General features: G+C 26.9%; 1 protein-coding gene across 1 annotated transcript in view; it reads right to left on the bottom strand.

The window, feature by feature from the left end:
• Window positions 1-4757: 4757 nt before the first annotated feature.
• LOC134828209 (putative uncharacterized protein DDB_G0282499) overlaps window positions 4758-24923 on the bottom strand; it is a 38701-nt gene continuing 18535 nt past the window's right edge. The window contains exons 3-7 of the mRNA XM_063841235.1: window positions 8192-9395; window positions 6256-7325; window positions 6025-6195; window positions 5839-5956; window positions 4758-5030 (exon numbers count right to left, since the gene is read on the bottom strand). Coding sequence (XP_063697305.1) covers window positions 4991-5030; window positions 5839-5956; window positions 6025-6195; window positions 6256-7325; window positions 8192-9395 — 2603 coding nt within the window. The 3' untranslated portion in view covers window positions 4758-4990. The remainder of the gene's footprint in view (window positions 5031-5838; window positions 5957-6024; window positions 6196-6255; window positions 7326-8191; window positions 9396-24923) is intronic.

Raw genomic sequence — 24923 nt, 5'->3', positions numbered from 1 at the left:
TTAATTTTATTAATTTTAGGATTTCATCTAAATAAATAAAATTTATTTTTTTAAATTAATATTTGGAACTTTTCTAATTTTTAAAAAAATAAATTAATTAATCAAATAAAATAAAATAAAATAAATTTAATTATTTAAATTAAATTAAATTGAAATAAATTAATTTAAAAAAAATATTTGTTTTTATTAATATTATTACAAAAATTTTGAAAATTTAAAAAAATATATCAAAATTAAAAATATTAAAAATTCTATTTAATATTTTTGAATTTTTGAATTCAAATTTTTTTTTAATAATTAATTATTAATTTTTTATTAATTAATTATTATTTTTTTTATTCACATTAAATATTTTTTAATTATTTTTCATCTAATAATTCATAAGACTTTAGTAATTTTTTAAAATTACGAAAAATATTCCAAAATTTTTTATTTATTTTTTTGTGATTTTTTCGACCTTTCTTCCAAATCAGAACTCATAAATCCATCTTTAAATCAGTTTTTATCATCCAAATCCGTTATTTATTCATATTTTGTTTTAAAATATTCCTCTCCGCACGCACTTGCCTATTGGAAATTCCATTAAAACCTGCACCGAAACACAAATTTTTATCATTTAAATCTAAAAATCGTCACTTATTAATTCATAAAAGCTCAAAATTAGAATTCAAATCGTCGAATGCACTTTTTCTTCACTCTTTCTCTCTAACACAATTGAACAAAACACTTTTGTGTTAACAACAACTGAATTTTATATAAAAAATTTAAATTAAGTATTCACGATGACATAAATTAACTTGTTTATATTTTAAAATTTTATCATTTATTTACTTTTTTCATTCGTTTCGCTTTTTTTTTGTTTTTTTAATGAAAACACGTAAAAATTAGCGCACTGTCTAAACAAATAAATTATTTAAATATTGAACGTTCTCAAATATTTAACCCTTCTAATTTTTATTTTTTTTATTTTTGCGCACTATTTTTTTCAAGGACTTTTAGAAAAAAAAATAAAATATTAAAGAAGGGAAGTTCTTTTTCATTAATCATATTTTGCATGCAGTTGAAGCTGTTGTCACAGGTGTCCAATTCACTTTTTTTTCTACTGCGCTGCACTTATTCCGCGTGACGCTAGCCGGTTTTTTATGATAGATACATTAATTTTTATGTTTTTTGCACGACACGATCAATTAATTGTGACTGCATTTAATTTATACCTTGATTTTTTGTTGGTTCTCGATCACTTTTTACGCGATTTTTAGTTTTTATTTGATTTTTTTGAATTAAAAAATTTTTAAATATTTTTTTTTTATTTTTCAGTGACGATCGAGCAGGAGCGACGCCGAAGAAGATGATGAAAAAGAAGAGAAACACACATTTGTATACATTTTATAAATATTAAATAGTTGAAGACAACTTTTTTGTCGTGCTATTAATAAAACCCAACTTGAATTCACAACGATATACAATAGACTGATGTTGATGATGATGAGAATCGGTGAGTAAAGTAACGTTCGGGCTACAGGGCGACTCACCGCGTGCTGTCCCATACAAAATTTCAACTCACATCGTCGAAAAATCGTTCTGTTCCAGTTGAATTGCTGCACTCTGTATCTCTTTTTTGTGCTCTGCGTACGAAGAAACACATGCGAGCGAGAGACGAACGAGACATAGACAACACAAAAACTCGTGTGTGAGTGCTGCCGGGCTGTAAATAAATATAAGCAAGGAACGCAGGAACATAGACAACCAGACAATAATAAAAATTTTACGAGAGAGAGACTTAACTCGTGTATAGACAGGAACACGAGTAGTGACTTAACGTTGCGCGATGAATTTTTTTTTATTTTTAAAATTCACTCGCTAACAGATTTTTTTTAACGAATTAAAAATTTATCGGCACACACCCTCCGTTCGTTGTCCATTCGGCGTCACCCGTCGAAAAATATTTAAATCAACTTTTATGCGAAAGTTATATCGAAAATGTTTTGCATACTAATATAATGTTAATGTTAATAATGGACATTTTTGAATGTTTGTCAGGCAGATTAACCTTTATTTTGTGGTGAATCTTCTTTTTTTAACGAATTTTTGCTTATTTATTTATTTATATTTTTTTTATTTACTCACATTTTTTATTATTTTTGTTTACTAAGAAAAAGTCACATGTGTGAATGGAGAGTGTGCAAATTTATTGCGAACGATGGGATTTTTTTGTTTTTTTTTTTTGTTTGTGATGATGATGATATTATGACTTTGACAAACTATATTTTGAGAAAAATTTGTTTTTGTTTAGTGACACACTGCTAAAGAGCCGGTTAATAGCGAGAGATTTGTTGATAAAAGAGTGATGCAACTGATGATTTGAGAGTCGTTTTTGGATAAAAAATTTTATATTTGAAGCTGTTTTTGGTAAAAAAAATCTTTTTATATGGAAATGAATTTTTATAATATTTTTTTTTGGCTGAAATTTTAAAAGGAACGCAGGAATAATTAATAAAAATTAAAGAGTTTAAAGACAAACACGAGTAGTGACTTAACGTTGCGCGATGTTTTTTTTTTATTTTTAAAATTTACTCGCTAACAGATTTTTTTTTAACGAATTAAAAATTTATTTCCTTCCGTTCGTTGTCCATTTTTTCGTCACCCGTCGAAAAATTTTTTTTTAATGCGAAAGTTAATTATTTTTTTTGCAATAAATAATGTTAATTTAAAAATAATTAAAAATTTTTATAAATTAAAATAATTTATTTTGTGGTGAAAAAATATTTTTTAATTTTTGCTTTTTATTTATTTATATTTTTTTTATTTACTAATTTTTTATTATTTTTTGTTTACTAAAAAATTAAATTTTTTCTGGAAGTAGTTTATTGCGAACGATTAAAAATTTTTTTTTTTGTGAATGATGATATTTTAAAACTATATTTTGAGAAAAATTTGTTTTTGTTTAGTGACATACTGCTAAAGAGCCGGTTAATAGCGAGAGATTTTTGAAGTTGTAATATTTGAAGCTGTTTTTGGTAAAAAAAATCTTTTTATATGGAAATGAATTTTTATAATAATTTTTTTTTTGATTTAATTAATTAATTAAAATTTAATTAAATTTATTGAAATAATTTTTTAAAAAATTTAATTTTAAAGAAAAATTTTTATTTTTGAAAATTTTAACTTTTAAAATTAAAATTTAATTAATTTATTTTAATTTAATTTTTTGTAATTTAAATATATATTTCTTGAATTAAAAATTACTCATTAATTTTAGTTAATTAAATAAAAAATTTCAAATATTTTTTAAAAACAATTAATGAATTTTTGACGATTTTTAAAATTAAATATTAAAAAAAGTTAAAGTTTAAGAAAAAAAAATTAGATTTATTTTTAGAAAATCATAATTAAAATATGTATTAAATAAAAAATATATACAAAAAATTATAAAACAAAAAAAAGAGTAATAAATTTCAATAATTTTTTTTTTATTTTTTTTTATATATAAATTATTTTCAGGAAAATTTATTTATTGATTAACTTTTAGAAAAAAAAAATAGATTTATTGTTTTTTTTTAAATTGAATTTTAATTAAATTAAATTAAATTTCAATTAAATCATTTCTAAATTTATTTAGTAAATTTAGAAAAATAGCGAAAAATTAATAATTTGGAAAATATATTTTAAAAAAATATTTTTTTATTAATTCAATAATTTCTTCAATAATATTCACATAAATTAATTAAATTTCAAATTACTTACCCCGAATAATTTTTTTTAAAATTTTTTTTTTTTTGTAAAAAAAGTTTTACCTAAATTTTCATTATCGCATCAATTAATGTTAAAATTTCGTTACTTGATACTTTATTCAGCTAAAAATTTTAATACAAAATTTCAATTTGTCTCAAATTTATCCCATTTTCGTCCCTTTTACCGTCAATACTCACCATTTACACAAAAATTTGCCCTTTTTTGTTTTCCATCTCCGCTTCAAAGTACATTTTTAGTGCCTTTTTATAGTGATTCCATTAACAACATTTGCAAATTAGCACCACACAAACCGTCATTGCATTAAAAATAATTACATGAACCAACTGCAGTGCGTGTGTTTTATGCCTCTAACCAATACTCTTAATTCCAAATGTAATTTTAAGTGCAAGACAAAACAGAAAAAGAGAGAAAAAGGAACGATGACAGCACTTTTTTTTGCACAATGAACCATGTGTTCTCTCTAAATTTGTCATTTTATTGCTTGGTCTTGAACTTTGCGCTCGTTCTGACACGACCTTGAATGTCGTCGCTTGACACGGAATAATCTTGCAATTTGTTGCACCTGATACATCGACAAGTACTTCGAGACATCGTTTAGGAAAAAAAACGTTAGAAATTGGCGTCAAGTGTATTTACACGACTTTTAACAACATTTGCACAATAATTATGTGTGATCTCACAGACCTACCCGAGAAGAAGGCACGTAACGACGTTATGGAATAAAAATACAGACACGCAGCAGAACGAAGATGTTTCTAAATAAATATACAATTTGAATAATTATTACGGTGTGAGAACGCGCAAAGTATCTGGTTTTGTTTGGCGAACCTTTTTATAGTTGCGAGAAAAGTTTTTTTTTGTTTATTTTATGAATGCGGAGAGATATTAATTAAAAAATTATTTCTTTTTCGAGGTCAAGGTAGTTCACAAAAAAAAAATTTTCTAATTTTTTAAAATATTTATTGAATATCTATTTAGTTTACAATTTTTTTACATTAAAATTAAATAAAATATTTTTTTTTTTAAGAATTAATCAGGTCTATTTATGTTTTTTTTTTAATTTTTTTTCTTTTCTTCAAATAAATCAAAGCAACATTATTTGACTAGATGCGTGGATTTAGTACGAATTATTGTAAATTTAAAATTAAGTGCTAAGGGTGATTTTTCTTTAAAATTTATTTTTTGGTTAATTTTGAATTATTTTTTCTTCTCTTCTGCATGTCTGAAGGATTCTCGTTTAATCTTGGATGTTGTCCATTGATTTGGCTCGTAAATATCTGAAAATGAAAAAAAAATGTTCAAAATTATTAATTAATTGCAATTATAAAATTAAATAATTAAATTAAAAATTTAATTTAAATTTAAAAGTAAATAAAGTAAATAATTAAATTTCATTTAAATATAAAAATAATTATTATTCAAGTTATTAATAAAAAAATTTTAATTAATTAAATTAACTAAAAAAATTATTTAAATATTGTTTAAAAAAAATAATTAATTAAAATTTAAAAAAAAATTCAAAAAAACAAAAATATATTTTTAATAAATTTTTTAAAATTAAATAATTTTCAAATAAAACATTGTAATTTTATTTTTTTTTTAAATTCGTATTTAAAAATTTTATTTATTTATTTTAAAATATTTTTTATTTATTTTTTTAAAATTTTTTAAAAATTAAAAAATTTAAAATTTTAAAATTTTTCTGAAACAATCAATGATTTTTAAAAAATAAAAAAAAAAATTTTTCACATAATTTTTAATAAAATTAGTAAAAATAAAAATTTATATTACTTTTAATAATTTATTTATTAATTTTTGAATTAATTATGTTTTTTTAATTAGTAAAAATAATTTTAATTATTTTTTTTTAAATTAATTATTTTTAATATTTGTTTAAAAAAAATTAAATTAAATTAAATAACGGAAATTTGATATTCTTTTTCAATTCAAGTATCACAAATATAACATTATCAATTTCAACCGACTCAAAATTGAATTTTCATTCGAAACATGTTAGATGGCGCTCGTATCAGTAAAAAACTTTCCTCATTCAAATTCATAAAAATAAAAATATTCGTTATTTACCTTCTTCGAGCGACTTTCAACACTACAGGTCCTTCCTTGATGCTTTTGAAGAGAGAAATTGTTTCAGCATGCGACATTCCTTGCAAAGAGTGATCGTTAATTGACATTATTTCATCACCTAAAATACAAAAAAAAAATATTATTTCCAATAAAAAATTTAAAAAAATTAAATTTTCCGGAATTTACCTGCCAGTAAAGTGCCATCCATCGCTGCTTGCCCATTCGGTATGATTGTCTTAACGTAAATTCCGATGCTACCTTTAGCTGAGTCCTTTCCTCCAACGATACTGAATCCAAGAGATTTCATTCCAGGGCCTTTGTAAAAAGTAACCGTCAAAAGAGTGCATTTGTGAAGACCTAAAAATTAAAATTTTTGATGAAAATTAAGAAATTTAATGAAAATTTTGGATTTTTTACCTTCGACATAACTGCTAGTCGTTGGATGAGAGACCGAAGAATGCTCATTAACTAAAATTCTGATTCGATTATCGTTTTGCTTCTCGTCGTCGTCATTTTCGTCACAATTGCGACTCAGTACTTCGCAACTTTTCATGTCGCTGCGTTGTTTGTTCAACGAATTTTGAGTAATTGGCTCGTCATCGACGACAATATTGCTGATATTTTCTTCGGTGCGTGCCCGATGCAATCCCCCATTTACGGTAATGACGTCGTCGCAACGTTCGATGGGGTCTTCTTCCGACGACGACGACAATTTTAATTGTTTCTCCCGCTTCTTCAACTTAATTGAACGATAATTGAGATCACTCGATTTAATTATTACAGTAGTTGATTTGTCTCCTAATTGATTCAATTTAACGAGATTTCCGTAGTTGTTGTCGGAAAATCGCTTTGGAGAGGTTGACGTCGATGCATCGACGAGATGTGAGTACGACGCCGGGCGATATAAATTGTAAATCGCTTCATTCCCGTTCCCGATGTCGAAGGAAGAAGGCGACGAGGCGCTATTTTCGCAATAAAGCGACCTTCGATTGTGTGCCGATTGCAAATTTCTTTGGAATTTCCGCGAATTTTGATGCGACGCGGCATTTCGGATGAAAAATTCCTTCTTTTCCGGTTCCGCATCCACGTTTTTCGTGCCAAGACGATGCTGTTGTTGGTGCATTTCGAAGTCGTCGCCGCCGTTTTTGATGGTAATGCGATTCGCGTACACCGGAACATATTCGCATGGATTATGCAAGGGCGTCATCGACAACGAACGACGTGTACGTTCGCCGATTTTTATTTCTTGCTGTTTGTTGATACTTTCCGCCGGATCTGTACTCGATTCACCCAACGTCGCATCCAGATTTATTTTTCGCTGATTTTCGGAACTCACGGTAGTTAACTCGTCATGCGATATGACGAGGTCTACGCGATTGTTGACAAAGGTTGAGATAATTCGTTGCACATGGCTCGGAGATTGAAGACCGCGTAAATGTTGTCCGTTGACATTTACAACCTCATCACCCGTTCTGAGGCGCCCATCTCTGAAAAAGAAAAAAAATTCATTGGAAATTTTATTTTTTTTTATAGATTTTCAAAAATTTTTTAAAAATATTATTTTATTAATTATTTAAAAATATATAAAAAAATTTTGATTTAATTTTTAATAAATTTTTAAATTAGTATTATTTTTTTTACAGGTTTTTTTATAAAAAAAAATATTTCTTCAAAGATTTTGTAAATTTTGTTCTTTAATTTAATTTTTAAAAATTTATTTTCTAATTTTTTTTTTTTCAATAATAATAATATTTTTAAAATATTGAGTTTAAAATTTTTGAAAATTTAAAAAATAATTTAATATTTTTGATAAAAATACTATTTTTAACTTTTTAATTAATTTTTTAAAATATTGAAATGAGTTAAGGATTTTTTTAAAAATTTGTTAAAAATTTATTTATAAAATATTTTAACGATAGATTTTAAATTATTTGTATAAACTTTAATAATAATATTTTTTTTTTGTAATTTTTATGTAATTAATTTAATATTTTTTTTTTTACAAAATAAAAAAAAATTAATTTTTTTTTATTAAATGAATTAATTGAAAAAAAAATTAAATAAAAATAATAAAGTTTCTTAATAATTTAATTTTTTTAATTTTTCAATGAAAAATTATTTGAAAAAATAAAAATGAATATTTTAATTACAAATTTACTTTAAAAATATTTTTATTTATCAAAATAAAATTTTAAAAAATTTGAAAAAAAAATTTTTTTTAATTAAAAAATGAAAAAAAAATTAATTAAAAATTATTTGATCAAAAAAAAATTTTTTTTGAGAGCAATCATGAAAATTTTAAAAAACAATTTTTTAAATTCAATTAAAAAATATAAAATTAACAATTTCTCACCTATTTGCTATTCCATTAGGATCAATCTCCAACACGACATATCTCGTTTCGAGCTCATTATCCTCATTTTTGATCGTTTGCGGCGCCAACGTCACCCCAACAACATCATCTGGCATCTTTTTCTCCAACATCACTTGCCGAAAACGTCTCTTCACGCTACTCGGATCAAAATTCATCGTCGACGAGCTCGAACTTGCCGACGAAAGTCGTCTTCTACTGCCAAAAGCATACGTCGCATCCGTATTCCGTATCGCTTCGATGTACGCATCGGATGTTTTTGAAAAATTCACGAGTCCCGTTTCATCTGTGTGCCTTCCGTCGCTATCGTATCCCGATTCATTGGAGCTCAAACAACTACTGAGCCTTTGATAAAGTTGCGTATCCCAATCTTTAACTGTTGTCCCGACACTTTTGGGACTTTCGTTCGACGAGAGGGAATTTCGTGTCTTTGGTTCGTCAAAAGTTGTTTCATTTATGTTGGAATTCGAGTCAGAAATTGATAAATTATCGATTTCCGAACGTAAACTAATAATTGAACCTCGATGCCCGGCTTTCATGATATTTTCTTTCAGCCGTTGTTGATTTAGGACCGAACCTCCGTTCTCTTCGGGCAACACAGATAATTTTGATCGCAAGAACGCGTATGGGAAATGTCCCTTTTTCTCGGTATTTGCCATTTTATTGATATCCGTGCAACTGGAGGACTTTTCCGGCGAACTAATTGACTCCGTGTCGCTTCTTTCGTCAACGGGACTCATTTCCGCACGTTTACTTGCGAGATTTACGCCGTCTGTGGGATCATCGCATTTGATATAAGAGCATGTATTGAGTTGACTTGTCGAACTACTGCGATAAAGTTGCACAGAAGGCTCTTTTTTCAAGGGTTTTTCGCCGCTTTCTGCCTTTAAATGACCCGAAGACTTGCTATTGAGCATTCCCGTTGATCCGATGCGATGAAAAAATGACCTCAGAGTACTTGGAGATTGTTCTCGTGGCATCCGAAGACTCTCAGAGGGGAAAGAACTCATGCGAAAAGGTCCTTTTTTGCTTCCGCTACTTCGAAGAGAGTCCCCAAAATTTGCCGGAAGTGTTGATGAGCCCGATGATTCGTTTTTCGCTTGTAACGGAGTTGTTGATTGCTTTTGTGAGTCGTGTCGCCTGAGTAAATCCAATTTTTTGCTCATCTTTCTGCCCCATGTAAAAACTGCAATTAAAAGAAAACACGCATTAGAATTTCTGTTTAGCTTTAATTGAAGGAGACATACAAGGAATGTGGTTAGAATTGGCGATAATTATCATTTGTCGTAACATCGGACATTTTCAACCTTCAATGAACATCACAAAAGAACGCAATTATTCATGTTCTATCGCTCGTTCGCTATCTTCTGTTTTTTTTTAACTCACTCGATTGCAATAGAAACACGTTCCCGATGATATTCCAGATACGTAAAGTCGAGGTGAAATGCGGTTTATTGTTTACTGTTATGCATAAAGTGTAAAAAATTCATGTTTCGCAAAATTAAAATATCCTCAAGACACATGCGAGATATAAAAATTAATTATATTCAGTACAAATGACCAAAAAAAAATTGTACATTGGAGCAAATGTTAAGGTAAAAATTTATTAAAAATTTTTTTTAATTTATTAATTTTTTTTTTAAATTCAACCCAATGATAGGTAGATAGATTTTAATAAATTTTTATAAAATTTAATAATATTTTTTTAATTAAAATATATTTTTTTTTACAAAATAAAAAAAAATGAAATTAAACAAAATTATTTGTTGAAGTGAAATTGTAAATAGAAAATAAATTTAAAATTATTAAAATCTGAATTTAAAAAAACATAAGTTCAGATTGATAAAAATTTATCCGAGGGGCTCTAATTTATCATTTTTAATCATTTTGCAACTCAAAACTGCCAAAAAATTGAAACTGAAAAAAAAAATTTCTTTGACATAGTTTTGTTTTAAAAACTAAATCAAGAGCAAAAAAAACTGTGTCAAAGCAATTTTGTCAAATTTTGCTCCAAATGGATAAAAATTTGTCAGAGGGCTCTAATTTATCATTTTTAATCATTTTTCAACTCAAAACTGCCAAAAAATTGAAACTGAAAAAAAATTTTTCTTTGACATAGTTTTGTTTTAAAAACTAAATCAAGAGCAAAAAAACTGTGTCAAAGCAATTTTTGTCAAATCTTGCTCCAAATGGATAAAAATTTGTCAGAGGGCTCTAATTTATCATTTTTAATCATTTTATAACTCAAAACTGCCAAAAAATTGAAACTGAAAAAAAATTTTTTCTTTGACATAGTTTTGTTTTAAAAACTAAATCAAGAGCAAAAAAAACTGTGTCAAAAACTGTGTCAAAGCAATTTTTGTCAAATCTTGCTCCAAATGGATAAAAATTTGTCAGAGGGCTCTAATTTATCATTTTTAATCATTTTATAACTCAAAACTGCTTTGACATAGTTTTGTTTTAAAAACTAAATCAAGAGCAAAAAATTGAAATTTTGCTCCAAATGAAAAAAAATTTTTTTTTTAATCATTTTTCAACTCAAAACTGACATAGTTTTGTTTTAAAAACTAAATCAAGAGCAAAAAAAACTGTGTCAAAAACTGTGTCAAAGCAATTTTTGTCAAATGTTGCTTCAAATGGATAAAAATTTGTCAGAGGGCTCTAATTTATCATTTTTAATCATTTTTCAACTCAAAACTGCCAAAAAATTGAAACTGAAAAAAAATTTTTCATTTGACATAGTTTTGTTTTAAAAACTAAATCAAGAGCAAAAAAAACTGTGTCAAAAACTGTGTCAAAGCAATTTTTGTCAAATCTTGCTTCAAATGGATAAAAATTTGTCAGAGGGCTCTAATTTATCATTTTTAATCATTTTTCAACTCAAAACTGCCAAAAATTGAAACTGAAAAAAAATTTTTCATTTGACATAGTTTTGTTTTAAAAACTAAATCAAGAGCAAAACTGTGTCAAAAACTGTGTCAAAGCAATTTTTGTCAAATTTTGCTCCAAATGGATAAAAATTTGTCAGAGGGCTCTAATTTATCATTTTTAATCATTTTATAACTTAAAACTGCTAAAAAATTGAAACTGAAAAAAAAATTTTTCTTTGACATAGTTTTGTTTTAAAAACTAAATCAAGAGCAAAAAAACTGTTCAAAAACTGTGTCAAAGCAATTTTTGTCAAATCTTGCTTCAAATGGATAAAAATTTGTCAGAGGGCTCTAATTTATCATTTTTAATCATTTTTCAACTCAAAACTGCCAAAAAATTGAAACTAAAAAAAAAATTTTCTTTGACATAGTTTTGTTTTAAAAACTAAATCAAGAAGCAAAAAAACTGTGTCAAAAACTGTGTCAAAGCAATTTTTGTCAAATCTTACTTCAAATGGATAAAAATTTGTCAGAGGGCTCTAATTTATCATTTTTAATCATTTTATAACTTAAAACTGCACATTTTTTTTCATAGTTTTGTTTTAAAAACTAAATCAAGAGCAAAACTGTGTCAAAGCAATTTTTGTCAAATCTTGCTCCAAATGGATAAAAATTTGTCAGAGGGCTCTAATTTATCATTTTTAATCATTTTTCAACTCAAAACTTTTATTTTTCTCGCAAATATTTTTATCATTTTTAATTTTTTTGACTTGCGAAACATGAATTTTTCATAATGTCGATAATAGCTCGGGCGTTGCGATAAATAAAATGGCACAACTCACGCTTCTTTCGAGACATCACTCACCCGATCCGATAACAATAATAATGTAAATGATAACGGACAAGTGTCAACTCTCTCGTCTTTTTTGCATGTTGTTAACGAATCAGGGCTGCACATCGTCGATAGGTAATTGCCCTCACGAGATTGCAAAAAAAAAAAACAAACTAAAAATTTTGCAAACATAATTTTGCACAATGCCGAGCGAATTCAATTAAATTACGGTTAAACACGCCACTGGGGACTGAAAGAGCGTTAGGTACGCAACAAAAAGAGACAAACGAGTTATGTGCGAGATTGCATGACAATAACAGCTACTCGTATTATCATCATTATTATTATAATTGTGTGGACAGGACTGCATATGAAGATGATGTTGATGCTGCTGATGATGATGATGATGCAGTGAGAGACAGAAGAAAAGGAGAAATAATCTTTTTTATTGCCAGTTATGCAGCTAAATATCAGATCAAAGAATAAATTACAAACAACAACAACGACTGATTGTGTTGCTCGTCGTCATCGTCGCTAGCTGTATCACACACATTTAATGATAATATGCATCATTAATTAAATCTTTTATGAATGTCGAGAGAAACAAAGGAAAATCAAGAACTGGTCGTTTAAATCTTGATTCATGTTTTATAGGTTTAGAATTTTTTTTGTTTTGATAAAGTGCGTTAATGAAATAATTGAAAGGATTTGTAATCTGTCTTAAATTTTTGACAAAAAATCAAAGTTTAAATTACAAAAACAACAACGACTGATTGTGTTGCTCGTCGTCATCGTCGATAGATCAAGATCTAATTTTTTTTTAGGTTAAGATCTTGATCTAATATTTTTCACTGATCAAAATCAAAGATCTAATTGATATTTTAAATATCTAACTGATATTTTTCACTGATCTACAGATTATTCGAGATTGAAAACTTTTTTGAGATCTAAAGATCAAAAGATCTTAACAGATGAATAGATCATAACAGATCGATCTTAAATATGGCGTATGAACGATCTGTTCTGATCTATTTTTTGTTTATAAGAATAAAAATCGAGTCAAAGTTTCGATCTACAAAGATCTGAAGGTTAAATTACGATCCTTACGTAATTCTTCAGATCTTTGTAGATCGAAATTATGACCTGAAAGAGTTTTACAAGTTTATATGAGATCAATTGTTATCTATTAAGATCTGACGATCAACATAAAAGATCAATTTTTTGTTTTAAAACTGATCTTTCATACTGATCTTCAGATCTTAATAGATCACAATAGATCTGTTAATTTTTTTAAAAATGTTTTAAGGGTTTTTTTTGTGATTTTTTGCTTTAAACAATTTCTGAATTCTTAAACAGTTTCAAATAATTTAGAATTATTTTGAATGTTAATATTCAAAAACTTCTAAAGCGAAAAATTACAAAAGACGCTTCCTTCCCTTTCACAACGCAAATCAGAAACTTTTGCCTTTTACAATCTTTGTTGTTGTTGTTATTGCATCTCATAAGAATATAAAAGGCAAAAATGACTGATTATAGCAAAGAATATAAACAAATCAATGCTATCCAATTCTGTATAGATCACAATTCATTCTTGGCATGACAAACTCCATCAATCTCACTTGAATACCATTTCCGATGATGAATTGATTATAAATGTTATGTCATTGCAAAAACAAGCCCATATAAGATCGAAACACCTGTTTATTACGTCGCTTCGTACGTTTTACCATAAAAATTGTTCACGTCGAAGAGTTTTGTCATGTCCTTTTAAAATGCTGTACAAAACCCAAAACAACTAGGATTGCCGTCAATCCAAGCGTTTAACCATTTAATTACCTTACTTCCGCATCATTATACGTTTTCACTCTTGGCGCAAATAAAGCTTAACCGTCTTTGTTGGTTGCCACACATACACGAGATAAAACTAGGCAGAAAATTAAAATAGTGCCACATTAGAATGAGCGTATTACAATTGCAAATGAGCTCACAATAACTAGAACATACACTTAACAGCGAAATATTGCGGTAGGAGTGGGCTTTTGTGCTGTTCTCCAACACTTTTTTATGCGCTTTGTTCACTTTTTTTTTTGTGCAGCCACGAGAAGAACGGCGCTTACTGCCTAACGAACTAACACAAATAAATTGTAACACATAATCTGCATAAGAGTGTAATGTAATAATAAACATTAAATGAAACACTTTTCCACATTTCCATGCTTACTTCATTCGTTCTCCGAAGTACGAGAGAAGCTCGAGAGTGAGAATAAAAATGAAAGATAATTTGTATCGCAAATTATTTACAACAGCGTTGGACAATTACACTGAACTGAGCACTTTGATGACTTTTCTGCTGTAAATGATAAGAATATTTCAACACAAAGATCTTCTTCGGATTCACTCACATGTCAAACGACGACGACGAGGCATAGAACTGATTTTTATGCATGATAAAATCCATTTCAATCCGACGATAGAAAGAGATTACTATTATTACCATTACGTATGAAGAACTGATCTGCATCGAGATTTCCGTGTAAAGTGCAGCACATGATGTTATGTGTTTCGATGCTTTATTCGTCGAACAAGGAGAAGAAGAAGAGAAGAAAATTCGCTCAGCTGTAAGATTTCTTATGCTATTTACATGAATTGATATGTGAAGTTTCATACAGGAAAGTTTCGTAAATTTCCTTAAATTGTTGATAAACTTTTCATTTGAACAAGTTTTGTTTCTGTTTTGCAGATTTAAGTGAAGTTAAGTCAAAGTAGTCAGAAATGTAGTTAAAGTTAAATGAAGTCACCTATTCAAAGTTTCTTTGAGAGTTTCAACTCTCAAAAGGATCTTTTTGACATTTCTCTTATGAAGTAAGTCTAAAGGAAATTTTGGCGGGAAAAGGTATACATTAGAATATTTACTTGAATTTAACAAAAATTAAGCTTTATTTAGGGTATTATTTTTTAGAATAACTCAAAAAACATTAAAAACTAGGTTTTGAATTTCAATTATTAATTGAACTGAACTTTTTAAAAAAATTAAATATGAACAATTTGATTGACAATTTTTTGAAGCTAAAATTCACAAAAAGGTTTATAGAAAAACCTCAAGGATCTGAAAGAATAAGCGAAAAAATTAAATTGCGAAAAAAACAGAAACGTGTAATTTTATTCTTCTAGTAAAGTAAAATTTAAAAATTGAAATCATTTGTGACTTTGAGAATCATCAATTAAAACATTAATTTTTGTTAACAGGCCATCTTGGATCCAGTGTATCATCCCCCATTTTGTTTGTCCAACCATTTTCTGAATTATTTTTTAACATCGCAATCTCAAAAACTCCTATTGTTTCTCATACTCAAGCAATCAATTTTAGAATTCATTCAGCTCTTCTTGAAGATCTTAATTGATTTTTTAGAACTTTTAATGCATTTCAAGCATAATTTTTAAAAATTGTCAAACTTAATGTCAAAACTGAAATTTATAAGACTTTAACTGCTTCAATGCACGTGATTAGCTTTTAATCCAAAACCAACGCATTTCTTAAAGGCATTCCTTGTTGCATCTTGTTCAACGTATTTCACGGAAAATTAATTAAATCATAATAATAATAAATGTTAGAGAGTAGCAAACCTATTATTGCCACTTTACAACGTTGTTGCACGTTTGCAAATGATGTATGTAAGTGATGTTCAAATTCAGGGAAATATAATCATTAAAATAGTTACTATTATCTCTCGTCGAGTAGAGTTGAGTTGTAGCTTTGAAATTTCAACGCATCGTAAATACTGTTAACATTCTTGCACGTGATTCGTACACGATACAAGATCGATACAAGACCGAGAGATATGTCTGATTTTCATGTTAATAACGAATGTTAAGTCTGTGTCAAGAGGCTATTTTGCGAAACATGTCGATTCCTTGTGTTAATAGCTCAAATTATGACATAATCCAACCACATCGAGTCATACATCATTACACGAAAATTACTTGAGTTTCCTCCTGCTTCGTTCGTTTAAAGGAAAATTTATGCACAAAAGGAGCTCAAATTGCTTCATTGTACGTTCGAAATATGTTAATAATAATAAAGTTGTGTCTGCGTGTGTAATTAAAAAGTTTTTTTCTACTTGTGTTTACGGTAGAGAGACACAAAAGAGTTAAACAAGTCTGTTCATGCGATAAACGTTGATGTGAGTTTACTCAAAATAGGCAACGTGAGTTTTTTTGCATATTAAACGCAAATGTTTTGTTTTTTATTTACTTAAAAGTACTTCAACTTCAAAAAAAAAAAGGAAAAATTAAAAATTTTACGGAAGTTGTAAGGGAAGTTGTTCTGTTCAATTTTCAACTTTTTTCCTTAAAAGTTCGAAAACCACACGCGGGTTTGAGGTAATTTCAGCAAAAAATGACTTTAATTAAAAAAAATCTTTTTTTTTTTCAGGAATGCGAGGTTTGGTACTTTACGACATTGTATTTAGTTCATTGCACAAGAAACGCTTTACGATGACAATGACGACGACTACAAGCAATGAACTAAATAGTTTGTCGTAAAAATTTGTGCCTGTGTCATAAAAGCGAACTTCTTCAAGGGTGCACAAAATGTTAGAAGTTTGTTTGTTTGTGTCACAAAATTATTTACACTGCATTTTAACGTCATTACGAGCCATCAAGTTTAATGACGAAGGAAAAATTGCCATTTGATGTAATTTGAGAGCGATAAATGTTTTTTTTTATAGCTGATGTGTTGAAATCCATCGCAAAGCCTTCAGTGGACACAAATTATAAAGAGTAAATAAATATATTGAAAAATAAATACAAATTTTGATCCAATGGTAATTATGGAAAACAAATAGTGTAGAGCTTAAATCAACAGCTTAATTAAAAATTAACATACAACTATTACAGTTTTGTTGCAGCAGCAGCAAAATATCTCGCGTGAAGTAGTGTGGGAATTATGAAATATAACTGGTTCTAATTAGCACTTCCATTATGTGTACTTTAAAGCTATTATTTTAGACAAATAGTTCTTGGAAGAATGGATTGCGGGTAATGGTTCATTTAGCAGCTCAAGTATTGGAGGCGGAGAGTAATTTGAACGATTAAAAAGGTAATTGGTGACCTGTTTGAGTAAATATTGATTTTTTGGACCTTGATTTTGTTTATTTTTAGATTTTTGATGTTTTGCGAAAAAATTAGAAAGAAATTTTTTTTAGATTTTGATTCCAAAAAATTTTCAAAGAAGCAAAAATTAAAAAAAATTTTCGTTTTCATTTCATTTTTTGATTTAAATTTTTTTAAACTAAGTTTTTAATCATAAAATAAAAAAAAAGTTTGAAAAAAAACTTTGAAAAATTTTTATAAATTATTTCAATAATTAAATAAAAATTAATAAATTTATTGTCTTTCATATTTTTTTAAATCAAAAAATAATTAAAATTAAAAAAAAAATATTTAAAAAAATACTAAAATTCGAAAAAAAATAATTTAAAAAATTTTGATTAAATAAAAAAAGATATTTCATTTAATTTAACAAGCAACATAAAATTGTATTTTTTTTTGTCTTTTTAAGAAGATATTTAAAATTTCTTTTTGATAAAAAAAAAAACAAAAATATAATAATATTAATATAAATAAAATTTTCGAACTTACATATTTTTCAAAAAAAAATAAAAAATAAAATAAATTAATATTTTTTAAACAAAAATAAAAATTAAAATTAAAAAATAATTAATTAAAAAAAAAAATTAAGTATAAAAAAAAAATTAAAAATTTTAAAAAAACTTCAAAGTTTATAAAAATTAAACTTTTTGAATATAATTTAATCAAAAATTAATTTTTTAATTTTTTGTTAATTTTTTTTCATTTAAAAGTTTAAGACTCTTATAAAAAAAATTCTAAAAAAAATTTTTTGTTAATAAATAAGTGTCAACTTGGCGTCTCCATTCTCCTTTTAAAAGCTCTTAAAATGACATTTGCCTCATAAAATCAAAAAATTCAATTTTTAACCATATTTTAATGCAAAAATATCATTTGACGGTCAAAAACTTCAGCAAAAAATATCAATCGGTTCCTCCCTCTCCGTCAATTTTACATCTCTATCATCTCATTTTTCAAACCTACATCATCAATCTCTATTTACTTTTCAATATTTTGTCGTGTTGACATTCATTTCGTTTCATAAATTGAATATTGTACTCGAAAAATAATAACAACAACTCAAATAAACCAATTTTTATTGTTGTTATTATTATTTGTGATTGCATCACAGAAACGAATTGTTTACTTTTTTTTCTACAAATTTGCATTATTGATGAATATTTTGTATGCTTAACCAGAATCCATTGCGTTTTGCGGTCTCACTCTGATAAAGCCGGAAAGGCGAATTTCAAGGGCAAGATAACGTTACTACTTACTTTTTTTTATCTCGTTTGATTCTGAACAAAGAGCGATGCGAGAAACAATAAAAAAATTATTGAATTGTTACAAATTTGTTGATTGATTGATTGTTAAATTAGTTACAGTCATTTATAGCAATTAAAAATGTTTTTTTAATTTTTTATGTTTTTCACTGTATTTTAATTGAAATTCGTTTTTTTTTCACATGAGGAAGTTTTCTAAGACACTTGTTTAAATTGAACTTTATTTTAATCGCACTTTATCTAAAAACTTTGTTTTCTTTACAAAGAGTTTCTATTAAAACTTTTACTTCTGTCGAACATTTCGATGCCGCCTCTTCTTCCGAATAAATCATCTCTCAATTTTTTTGTGTTTGTAATTCGGAGTAAAAGCGAGAAATCTCACCTCATTAGTTGTAAAATAACTTTATTTTCCCTTCAAAAAAAATTTTTTTTTGTTACGAAACTTCACAATTAACACATTTTATTTTATTATTTGAACTAATCTCGCATCTCTCAATATTTGCCTATGCGAGACAGCGCGCACCGTATGCAACTAAATGCTTTTTCCAACATAAATAATCACAAATCTCGTCGTACGCGCCGTAGTCACAATCCGATTACACTATTGACACTAAAATGTTAAAATTATTATCAAAGTGCAGTTATGAGGTTTAGCTGTAAAAATATATCTCCAATGTGCAAAGTCTCATCCACAAACCACACTTGTAATAATTTTTTTTCTGCTGTCGTGTAGCCGCAATCTATTTTTGCGAAAACGAAACGAAACAACTCACAAGATATCTATTAGTTTATGGTTTTGCCATGCGGATTATCGATTGCGAAACAGTTTGTTTGTCTCTCGTTGTGCGTTGTTTCGTTACGTGAAGCGAAGGTAGAGAGAAAGAGAGATGACGAAGAAATTTTTAGATATGACATTTGTTTGGAGATGTCTCTTCCTTTTGGATGTGGTTTGCTTATCGAGAGAAATGTAGTTTTGCAATGCCCTAATTCGATTTGCTGTCGTTGCGTTAATTTGCAGTTTTAGCGAAAAGGTGAATGCAATTTTTTACAATTTTTTTTAAAAGGATTTTTAACAAAAATTTTAGTTTTGTATTAAAATTATTTTTTTTTTCATTAAGATAAAATTTTAAAAAATTACTTCAATTTTTTGAAAATTTATTAAAATAAATTTTTGTTAAATTATGTTGAATTAATAATTTTCGTTATTTTGAAAAAAAATAAAAATTATTTAATTTATTAAGTATTTTAATTAAATATTTAACGCTAAAGGTACTATTTTTTTTATATTTTTTATATAAAAAAAAACAATTGTGAATATTAATTCAAATTATTTTTTTTTTAATTTTTTATTCAAAAACATTTTTTTAAATTAATTATTTTTCATAACTTAAAAAAATAAATTTTATTATATTTTTATTCCATAATAAAAATTTGATTTAAAAAAAAATGAATGAATGTTTATTTAATTTTAAAAAATATTTTAAATAAATTTGTTTTTACTTAATTAAAAAAAATCAAAATGTTAATTTAAAATTATTATTTATTTCATCAAATACCAATTTTTGAAAAAAAATCAAATTTTTATTAAATAATAAAAAAATAATTTAAAAATTAATTTCACAAATAAATAAATTAATTAAATAAATTAATTTTATTTAAATTATTTTTTATCTTTAAATAAAAATTTATTTATTTTTTTTAAATTTTATTTTTTTCAGAGAATTTAAAATAAAATAAAAACTGTTCCAACCTCAAGTGCAATAAAATTCCTTCGTTGATAATAAAATTTATCAGTGATTTGCTTTACAAACAGCAAATGGAGCAAAAGTTATGAATATAGGACACTGCTGCCGACGAAGATGGATGTTCCCGTGTGTGATAAATGAGTTGATTCAATTACGTTACCAACTGAATTCAATCACGACGCTGCAAGGTTTTTCTAACGACTTCTCTCGAACGACGACGACGATGATGTGCTGACGAATCACACACCGAGAGAGTCAACCAAGCCGGTCATAATTCATGCATTTTATAATAAAACGTTCACTATTTATCATCACGATAAACCACAATATAACCGGCATAACCGCAATTCCAATCCAATGTATCCGTTTTATTTAACTCTTTTTTGCTGCCTTTTGCATAAATTCATCGCGAGAGAAACACTTTTGCGCGAAAAAGAAACCAAACACAATTACAATTATTATTCTGAGGGACTTTTTGTGCGCTCTTGTGGACATATTTATGAATGTTTGTGCTATCAATGCGGTGATTTACATGATGGTTTCATTATTTATTCCGCGAGTGTTGCGAACGAGACCGAGAAAGAGCTTTGCGGAACAAAAAAATTGTAGAGAAATGCTCAACAAATAAAATGTATTTAAAATGCCATAAACATTCGCGACTCATGTAATATTGATAAAAGTAATGTGATAAAAATTTGTTAGGAAGGAACGTGAAGAGCTTTAGATGAGAGTTATGGAATACAATTTTTTGTTGATTTTGAATTCCTTTCTAATAGTCACATATTTTTATTTTAATAATTTGATTTGTGAGAATGTTTTGTGGTATGCAGAGGAAATTTAGACATTTTTTTTAATTGAAAATTATGTTCTTTTTTAGTAATTTTTTTTTTACAAAATTTAACAAATTAAACAATTTTGAAAATTTTTCTGTTTTTTTTTTTTAATTTTTTTACATGTTTTTTGAAAAAAAAATTTATTTAAAAAAAAAATATTTGAAAATATTAAAAAAAAATCTTTGACCATTTTTTTATATTTTTAATATTTTAAACAAAATATTTAAATAAATTTAGGGTAAATTTGAGTAAAATATCGTGTAACAAAAAAAAAATAAAATAAAAAATTACAAGTTGAATTCAAATGAAATTCAAAAAAAAGAAATAATTTTAAAAATAATATTTTAATATTTTTTTTTATTTAAAAAATTAATGTTATTTTTTTTAAATTAAGCTTTCATTTGAATCAAATTAAATTAATTATCAAAATTTTAATCAAGTTTTTATATTTAAAAAAATATTAAATTAATATAAAAATTAATTTTTATTAAAATATTATTAAAAAAATTAATATTTAAAAAATTTCACTTTAAATTCGATAAAATTTAAAAAAAATGTGACACAAAACAAGTCTTTCCATTAAATAATTTTTTTCTTACTTTATCAAATAAAAATTTCTTGCAACTTATTCATAAAAAATTGCCTATTTTGATAAATCTCTACATTTTATTTTATTACATTCATTCCAAAAACTCGTAAATTTTTTTTTCAAACATTAAACGATACATTTTTCCCCTCATACAATGTTTCACCAAGAATCGCGATTTATTTATTTTTTTTTTCAATTAAAACAAATGCGTTTGTGCTACAAATCTGAATACGTGATATTGCTAACCCAGAAAAAAGAAAATGCAAATAAACTGATGATGCAATATTTACTTCTTGTCTTATCGTTTGCTGTTTTTCGCTTCTAAGAAGCACTGAAGTAGGATTTTAATTCAAAATTGAGCAAATTACGTTATATCATTGCAATTAGACAAGTAATACGACATGATACTCCGCTTTTGATACACTAACGAAGCTCGAGTTTCACTATTTTGTGTTAAAATAATAATTGTCAGGTATACATTATAATTAGGAAACATCTCTTAACGGCATAATTTAGTTTTAAATCCTCTCGTGAATTTTTTAAGATTTATTTAAAAATTAAAAAAAAATCCATTTAGAGACAGACAGCGAGATGACGCCTCCTTTCGCTTCGCTACTGTTCTTAATTTCTTTTATTCATGTTTAATTATCATTCGTTACAGTCACGGACATTAACCATTTACTTTTTAAATGTAATAACGACATAAAGATAATAAAAATGACAGTAACAGCAGATTTTTTCTTCATTTAATGAAAAGTTGATTGCTTTCGTAATCGTTTTCAAATGAATCGTAAAGAATCTTACAAAGATAAAAATTAAAAAAAAAATATTGTGATCGTTTTATGAAATAATTTTGACATCCATCCCGCAAGAAATTTACAAAGTTATTAAAAAAGTGTGTTAATTTTCGTTTTTAACGGTTCTTTCTCATTTTATAATAAATTTCGTCCTTTTTCCATCATCTTCCTCCTCTCGTACTTTTTTTTAATAACTTTTTTGTTGTTCAAAAATATGATAAAATTTTCTTTGTTGTCAGTTAATTATATTATCATATTATACGATTTTTGTGCCCACGGAGCAAAATAAAGGAAATGTCGGGTAAATGTTTTACACCAAAAGCGAAAAAAGAAAAAAAAACTTTTTTTAAGTCGCTGCCCGTTCGCCTTTATTGAAAATAGTTCAACTGGAACGCGAGAATTTATGTTTTCTCAAAAAGTAATTATGCGGAAATTCTATTCGGACCTTATCTTCGAGTATCGAAGCTGCAGCAATAACATTCAATTAAACTTCAATTGAAACGTTGATCGAAATTAGGTCTCTTTTATTCAGCGGCAACCATGCATAATAAGAAATTTCGATGATGATAAACGGCAGATTATTCAATGCCAAAGATGTTATATAATGCTCGCTTATATCGCGTTAAAGGTCATTAACACAGTTTTATGGCTGTATTTAACCCACACCGAACGAAAAAGCAGTATAAAAAGTGCACAAAGCATAATTTCAATCTTTTGTAACGAACGCAATGAACTTTGAAATTTTATAATTTCTTTTCTTCTTTCGTTCGTTTTTTTTTTGCGCCATTCACAATTAAATGGGTCTTTTTGTACATTTTGAGAAAAGGAGGAGGCGGGTAGAATAGTAGTTAAAGAAAAAATGTGTCAAACTCAGATTAAAAATGGTTTGATTAATGTTCCGTTTCCGGAATTGTTCGGGGATTTGTGATTAACGAGCCACTCGATTTTATTGCAGTGCGCTAATTAAAGATCTTTCGGTTGATTTTTGATAACTTTTTTTTCTAAAGAAACACGTGCCATGCCTCAGGTACAAGAAAAGCTCGAGAGTTAATCAAAAATTATAAAAAGTGCATTGAAGCAAGGCAGCAGTAGATTTTCAGAGTAAACATATTTTTAATAATAATATGTTTTTTTTTAGAAAAAAATAAATTTATATATGAGCACGTCGTCGTAGATAGATTCATGAAAGCGTATAATTGGAACACGAACGCAATCAAACAGAGAGAAAGATATCTACTGCTATCACTGCACGGCGTGGCTGCCAGCATTGCACAAGAAAATTGCATGTTTTGTTGCATTTTGCCTATTTCTGACAAGAAATGTTTGTTTGCTGCTGTATGGCTTCAGAAGCTGCTGCTACATGCACGAACAGGAGAGAGAAAGGTAAAGACTGACACTATCATTGAATCACGTTTCATTTACAATAACTGTAATCGAATTGGGATCATGGCAAGCTTTTGCATCGATTCGTGTACGAGGCGTGTGCGAGAGATAAGGATCGGATTTGTGACGAATTGATATTAAAAATTACGGAAGTCTTCACTGTGCAAAGTTATCGTGATGGATAACTTAAAATTTTGAATTTGACGAACATCACGTTCGAAATACAAGTTCAAGAGTGGGTCAAGAGTTCATTAAATGGTGTTTCAAGATCAACTTCTGTTGAGATTTCTTCTTACTTGTTGATTCGTTCTTTTAAAATGGAGAACTCTCAAACCTTGAAGTTAATTATCTATAGAATTAGATAAAAGACTCATCTTCAAAATTCTTAATTTCTTGTTCTTTAAAAGTTGTGAATCAACAGAGGTCATAAACTTTATAATTCTATCCAAATTTTTCATACTTTGGCAAATTCGGAGAACAGAATCAAAGAAGTTGGGATTCTAAATAACGTCTTTAAGATGCTCCATTAAATAGATAAAAGTTTTTCTTGACTTTAAAGGTTTTTGACTTTCATTAGAGGCTGATGAGAACAAGACTTTATTTGAATAGGCAATTGGTATACCTGGAAAGAAGGCACTGAATTATACTATTATTTATCTATGTTTGTTCCTTTTGATGGTTGAAGAAGGAATGAAATTAATTTTGATATTTTTAGAAAAAACTGTTAAACCCGGATTCCTATGATTAATTTTCTTTCGCCGTTAACATTGATCGTTAACACGTAACAGAGGCTTAGTTTCAATAAAACTCGTTGCTCCTTTCAATGTTCAATTTTGCTTGAAAGAAAGAAAATTTAATTCATTATAATTTGAAATTTCTTTTAAGAACTTACCCTCTATAATTTGACTAAATTTGTTTATTGGTAAAATTTTGCGAAACACAAATTTCTCACAACAAGTTTCTTGAACTCTTGATACTTTCTAATGCCTTTTATGCCAAAAATAAAAATTCTCATTTGTCATCGTCGTCCTTCATCTATGGCAAAAATTTTCCAGATAAAGAATATCTAAAAGCATTTTGTTAAGCAATTGTTCGTCAAAGAAATGACACAATAGCAATTTCACATCCATTACGCACTTCCTTTTATCTGTGGCTTAATACCACAGATTTTTTTTCCTGTGTTGTTATTATTATATTTTTATGATGATCATCATCATTGTTATCATACTTTTTATTTTTTGATATTCATTTATAT

The sequence above is a fragment of the Culicoides brevitarsis genome, chromosome 1 (assembly GCF_036172545.1).
Source record: "Culicoides brevitarsis isolate CSIRO-B50_1 chromosome 1, AGI_CSIRO_Cbre_v1, whole genome shotgun sequence".
Classification (NCBI taxonomy): domain Eukaryota; kingdom Metazoa; phylum Arthropoda; class Insecta; order Diptera; family Ceratopogonidae; genus Culicoides; species Culicoides brevitarsis.
This window is presented reverse-complemented; position numbering and strand designations above follow the sequence as displayed.